Below are 7,304 nucleotides of genomic sequence, written 5' to 3'. Positions count from 1 at the left end.
ATCATAATTTGTGCGATGTTGTCATGGACGAAGAGGGAAGACTTTCGCCGAAAAGAAAAAATCCCAGTGGAAAAGTGAGTACCTACTACCTAGCCAACTGTGTTTTGTCTTTTATACATTTTTACATAAAAGTGACGAAACCTACATTGGTATATTGATAGATAGATACATGAGTCTTGGTAAATCGTTTACAGTGGTGCGAATAGATAACTAAAATATTAGATAAGCATTGTTTTCGATTTTTTTTTTACTTGACATCACGATGTAGATAATATGGGTGACGCTTGGCGTCGAAAAGTGAGTCGTATTTTGACAACATTTAATCCAAGAACTGTCTATCAGGAGCATTAAGAAAGCCGACTCTTTAAAATATTATGTAGTGGTATACGCATTAAAACTTTAGGAACGAATTTTTTTACTTTTTGGTATTTTTTTTTCGAAATGTTGATATTTTTATGCTCAACGTGTTGGTGAAATCAGAATTTACTGATCTTCCTTACTTTTTATGTTATTGTTAATAAGCCACGTAAACATTAATTGTAGATTTTACGTGGCTTATTAACAATAACAAAAAAAGTTAGTCAGATAGATAATTTCTGATTTGACCAACACGTTGAGCATAAAAATATCAACATTTCCAAAAAATGTAAATTCTTAGTATTTTTAACTAAAAAACATGATTTTTCCCTCGATTTTTCCAATAATCGAGCGTTTTTTGACTTAACTTACAAATTAAGTTTGAGATTTTTTTTCAAGTTCCATCAAATTGAGCAAAGAAAAATGTTGTGTTTTATTTTAGATATTAATTTTCCTTTATAATGTAACCTACCTAACAAATTGTATATTATATTATAAATTGTATATTATAATATATATAGTATACAGCCATATAGGTACTATTGACATGGTAATAGCACATTGACTAACAATTATTGTAATTAGGTGATATGATTAATTAAATAACCTTTATTTCAGTTTATAGATCTGACATTTCTGAGTAGGTACTATACTCCGGCCCACGAGAGTTCATATGTCAGAACGCGTCCGTCACTGCGCATCGGCACGTTGCCGAATAGTGGGAATGGCATCATGGTGGGAGAAAACAGACGTCACGTATTACTTTATGAATGCGCGGTTTACGTATGGACTCTCGTGGGCCGGAGTATAGGTATCATCATTAATAATGTATCATCAATAGACAATAATGTATCATTGTATCAATAATATTCTATCCTTATTCCTTTGGTAATATTGATATTTATACATTATTGTAGGCATGACAAATTATATAGGTGATCACAGCATTTTGATACGCATCCTCCGCTCTTTACTTCGCCTATATCGTAGTTCTCCACTTCTTATTGGCTGTCAATCATATACATACATATCTAACATAGAACAAAACCAACCAATGAGAAGTAAAGAACTACGATATTGGCCGGAGGTGAAAAAGATGCGTATCTACTGCGCAAAACTAGTACAACTGTGATGATACCTATATAATTTGTCATGATTGTAATTTGTGTGCATGTAACACATTATTTACATAATTTAATAGTATATTATAATATACAATTTGATAGGTAGGTTACATTATAAAAGGAAAATTAATATCTAAAACAAAAAAACACCAAATTTTTCTTTGCTCGAACTTTATTTGCAAGATATGGCCAACATTTTATTTCTATATTAAATATTAATTAATAATTAACTTAATTAACTCATATGAGTTCATATGGGAATCCAAGTTCAGTTTTAATAGGTACTCTGAACAAATGGACATAGGTAGACTTAGGTATGTACTTAGATAATGCTTCTTAGTCAAATAAAACAACATTAAATATACCTATCTCGAACTAGCTAATTGTTTTTAAACAACAAAATGTAGGTTAAGCTTAGCTTTAATTTACATAAAGACGACGCTACCCGTGCGTTTGTTGTTTCCGTCTTAAAAATGTACGACATATCAAATTTTCGTTTACTAGGTTCAATAGTGTGCTGTTAGTTCATAGTTTTGTATCATTACATTTTTAGATAAAAACATTATCCAAGCGTCGGCTTTTATTCGATATCTTAATTTTCTAGGGAGATATATGAGAATTTAAAATTTGAGATATTCCACAGACTCATATCTTTCTTGGAAACTAAAATATCGAAAATCAAGCACGGATAAAATCCTTACCTAAAAGTTTGATGATAGGACAATTCACTTTAATATCAAAATTAACAGTACACTATGAAACTAGTGAACGAAAATTTGCTATGCCGTACGTACCTATGTAATACAAGTGCCTGAGTAGCGTCCTATTAACACGTAAGTAGATTAGTTCAAATTGTTAAAATAACACATCTTAAAATATTATCCAGTATTTAAAATATATTATAAATTATAATAAACAAATTGGTTAGTTACAAGAACACAAGATAATGATAATGACAGTTAGGTACTGTCCGCGTTGACGCGTTGTAGGTATTGTGTTTTGATAATCTGATTCTAAAGTATAATAATATATACTTTGAAGTATATATAAATATTTATGTTAATTATGTATAGAGTTACTCGCAGTTACTATGTTAGTGTATGCTGTTTGTATGGTAGTTATAAAATTGAAATTAATAATGGTCCCTAATATATTTTATTCTATAATACTTATATAATAATATTATATATGTATAGCTGCAGTAGTCCTCATCTGCGGGAAGTGTACCTGCGAAACACACTCGTATATTATATTTTCATGGGTAATTTCAAGGGATATACAAAATATATGTACCTACCTAGTATTAAATGCACTTATTCAATATAGACACACTTTGTGTAGTATGATTGGGAAATAGATAGATAAGAATTTTAAATATTAATAATAATTATTATTATTAGGAGTCGTTTTTTACAAGTTTTACTTATAAGTTATAGACACAAATTTAAAGATAATAAAACAAAAAATAAAAATATTTCAAATGATCGATAAGTCAAATAATTCAAATAATTATCAAATAATAATTAATGAATGTAGGTACTTAACTATTATTATAAAAGAACCATCAATATACATATATGTTTTTTCAAATCGTAATATAAGACAAAATAATATTATTGTTAATGTTTGAAAATTATTTACTATCGATTTATTATATATTAATTTTTTTTAATGATAATTATACCTACCTGAACTTATATAGTGTTTATTTGTAATTAAATATTAATAATGTGATTATTACACTAATTAGCTTTTAAAAATATTTGATCAATCAATTTCATGTGTTCGTGAGTAATATTATAATCTGGAGACTGGGGATCATTTTTCCTAGAGTTGGGGATTTTTTCCGTGGGATTTTTATTCCGAAATTCGCTGTCTGAATACAATTTATTTACAATTAAACCTCGAATTAAACCTTATTTTTGAACGAAAAAATAACGTAACGTGCTAAAAGTAATGTCGGGAAACGCAAATCTAATTAAAATAAAAATATTTAATATAACGAGTACCTAACGTAATTTTATGATTTCTCAAAAGTAATCTACTCAACACTGCTCATGGTTTAAGATATAAGATAGCCTTATATTAGATATATAAGCAATATAATATGTACTTAATTTGGAGAAAAATATTTATCTCGCAGGACGGGTCCACCCATAGATAAATATACGAAAATCCCCACACTGCCACTCATGCGTGCATGCCTATGATGGTACATAAATAAATGTATACTTATGAATAATGTTTTCAGCTTGTAAGCAGTGGTCAAAGGGAGATTATTGTCAACATGTACAAGGACATTAAAAGTAAACATCCAGAAATGAAATACAGACCAATGATACTCGAAATAAATCAAACCACAGGTATTGGTCGTCAAACCATCTGCTCTACCATATCCGAGTATAGACGTACAGGATCCGTCTCTTCTCCAAATAAAAAACGAAATAGGTCATCACTCTTGAGTCAAACTTCAAGCCAAAAACCTGACGATTTGGATCGTAATACATTACGGAAAAAGGTGTGTTACGATTTGGATCGTAATACATTACGGAAAAAGGTTTATTCGATTTGGTTACGCCGTGAACTTCCAACGATCAATAGAATACTGGCTGAAGTTAACAAAGATCCTGTGCTTCCAAATTTTAAACGTACTGCTTTTGATAACATAATTAAAAATTTAGATTTTGTTTTCACTAAATGGAAAAAGCACAGTGTGTTGACGGAGAATGAAGATTTGATTGTTTGGCGGCGCAACTATTTAAATGACATTCGTAAATATCGTGAAGAGGACCGTACAATATATTATCTGGATGAGACGTCGTTGAATGCTGGTGATTTTATGGACCAAGACGACCAAGTATTGAAGGACAAATCGGTAGTTCACAAACACGAAGCTTTTAACAAAGGCATTAAAACTGATCTGGAAAATCTGACGGGGAATGGGAATCATTTGATTTTGTTTCATATTGGATCAAACAAAGGATTTTTAAAAGGAGGCCTATTATGTTTTGAATCAAAAATGAGTAGCGGTGACTACCATGACGAAATTAATGGTGATCATTTTAAAGAGTGGTTTGAATCTATTCTCCCTCGTCTTGAGCCAAACTCCATTGTAGTTATGGATAACGCACCGTATCATTCAACCAAATCCGAACAAATTCCGACGCTGAGTTCGAAAAAAACTGAAATATTGGAATGGCTTAATTCAAAAGGTGTCACTTTCGATAAGCCATTGTTGAAACTTCAACTGCTGGTCAAGGTACGTGAGTTAAAACCACGATTCTCATCGTACGTCATTGACAAATTGGCAACAAACTCAGGTCACACAGTACTCCGATTACCACCAAATCACAACAAATTCAACCCAATTAAATTGGCATGGGCAATGATGAAAGGATATGTAAAACGAAACAACGAGACGTTTAAGGTCGATAGCATTAGAAAACTCGTTAACATGGCAATCGATCGAGTGACGAAGGAAAACTGGAAAAATTTCATTAATAACGTCATCGAAGAAGAAAATAAAATTTGGATAGTCGACGACATCATGGATGAAATGCTTGATTAAATAGAACCTTGTGTACCCACGATTAAGTGTGTGACATGCCACTGGCATCTATGTTTGACAACTGACTCCATCTATAACTATTTAATATTTAATTTTTATGTATTGATCTTTTTATATACTTATGTTTATTTTGTAATACATATTATAATGTAATACTGTAAATAATTAAATACATACAAGTAAAAAACTGTATAATTGCTGATTATAGCTTAACGTTAGTTGACAATGAATTTGCTTTTAAAATAATTTAGAACGTTTTGAACTTGAGAAAATATCAAGTAGTCTAAAAATATTATTTAAATCAACCAACATTATCTTTAAATGATAAAATATTTAAACTTTGGAACGTTGTTGGTGGTATGTATTAAAAAATGTTTCAACGTCAGTTCCTTCTAAACAAATTTTGTTAAATATAAAATAAAGACTTGATTTTAAATATTATAACTACCTATACATTATATGTTCCATTTTTAAATGTTTTTCTTTTATGATTTAATATTGCTATTATACTTGGACTCAAAAATGTTGATTATAATTTATGGTACACTTTAAAAATATTATTTTGTTATAAACTATTTATAGTGACATGATATTATAAGTAATCATAAAAAGTCTCTAGTCTCTTTAGTATACGACTAATGTTTTCTAAATGACAACGAAAACGAAATACCTATACAGTGCTCGAATTGGGAATTATTAAGTAGTGGAGCTCAATCCAACAATTTATAAACTGCGTTCCAAGTGCAAAATTAGTTAAGGCAGGCTCGTGGGGGGCTTCGCCCCCACACCCCCCTACCAATTACTAGTTTTTCAATGGAGTTTTCAATACTATATTTCACCTTAATTACAGAATTTACTATTCCAAATTTCCAAATATAACATATTTAACTATGTGTGCCTATATAACATGTAAGTAAATATGGATTTATATTTTATATTCACCTTATTTTTCGAAATTTTTATTGATAGAAATAACACCTACCTACATATTTCGGTAGGAAATATAAAAATAATAATTATCAGTGATAATATCTTAATAATTATAATTTGTGCTATTACAGACACATACCTATGTCAATTGTGAACACTAGTTCACAGATATTTACAAACTAATGTTCAAAACAATTTTTATTAAAATTAAGAATGGATATCAGTTGTTGTCAAAGATAAACCTAATGAATTTTACATTTTTTAACATAAAAATATTTTTAATCGTATTAATAGTTTTGACTAGTAGTGTTCAACCTTTTTGACTCGCGATCCACTGTTTTTGTAACAATATTTTCACGACTCGTGTCACCTTTGTAAGCCATGAAAGAAAAAACTTTAGCTTTGCGTAATATCCCGTGCATAAGTGTGCATATTGTTCAATTCATTCATAACTTATTCGAATTCATAATTTATAACTTATTTTTTTCCGCAGATATTTTATAATACAATAGTTTATTGTAGGTACATAATATCTGCGAACTACTAAACTAGGTATAAATATAAAGAAACAATAATAGAAAAATTAGCAAGGTATTAGAAAATCTAAACCAGTGGTATTCAACCGTTGGGTCGCCACCAAATCTTGGGTTGCGTATCTAATCTATAAAAATAGGACGTGACAAGTCTTTTAAAAAAAAAAAAAAAAAAGTTTATTATAAAATTATAAATTATGAATTCAAATAAGTAATGAATGAATTGAAGAACCATATTTTGCAGTAGGTATAATGATAGTTAAAATGTCTTTTTTCTTTTATGACCCACAAAGGTGACACGAGTTGTGAAAATATTGTTACAAAAACAGTGGATCGCGAGTCAAAAAGGTTGACATTACAAGTCAAAACCATAGATAGGATGAAAAATATTTTTATATTAAAAAATGTATAATTACTAGGTGTTCAATAGGTTTATCTTTGACAAAACAATTTAGATCCACTCCAAATTTTAATAAAAATTATTTTGGGCATTAGTTTGGTCCGTCCCCACGTCCAAGTAAAAAAAAATAGTTGGGGTATGCAAAAAAATAATAAAAATAGTAGAGGAGCTCCGTCCCCCTGCGCACCCCCTAATTCGAGCACTGTACCTATATAAAATCGTTTGAAAAAAAATCGATGTTTTCTATTTTAAAATCAAATTTTATAAAACACTAGATTCCGGCGTTTGTCATCACGCCTGCGGTGGAAAGACCGTGTGGGTGGTGGTGCATCTTTGTCGTTTCGCCTCGGGCTGGGTTTTTTGATCCAGCCTGCGGCCGGGAAAGCGGAGTC

The 7,304-nt window shown here is 30.1% G+C and overlaps 1 protein-coding gene across 2 annotated transcripts in view; it reads left to right on the top strand.

Moving 5' to 3' along the window:
* The window catches only part of LOC107882156, a 5,767-nt gene extending 367 nt beyond the window's left edge, over nucleotides 1-5,400 (top strand). The window contains exons 2-4 of one of the 2 annotated variants that reach the window (XM_016800972.2): nucleotides 1-74; nucleotides 3,733-3,999; nucleotides 4,039-5,400. In XM_016800972.2, coding sequence (XP_016656461.1) covers nucleotides 1-74; nucleotides 3,733-3,999; nucleotides 4,039-5,049 — 1,352 coding nt within the window. In that variant the 3' untranslated portion in view covers nucleotides 5,050-5,400. Of the gene's footprint in view, nucleotides 75-3,732 lie in introns of both variants that reach the window. The other variant, XM_008180506.3, reaches the window with a different exon arrangement.
* Nucleotides 5,401-7,304: the final 1,904 nt, after the last annotated feature.

Source organism: Acyrthosiphon pisum, chromosome A2 (genome assembly GCF_005508785.2).
Source record: "Acyrthosiphon pisum isolate AL4f chromosome A2, pea_aphid_22Mar2018_4r6ur, whole genome shotgun sequence".
NCBI classification, from domain to species: domain Eukaryota; kingdom Metazoa; phylum Arthropoda; class Insecta; order Hemiptera; family Aphididae; genus Acyrthosiphon; species Acyrthosiphon pisum.
Note: the sequence above shows the minus strand (reverse complement) of the source record. Positions and strands in the feature narration are given on the sequence as shown.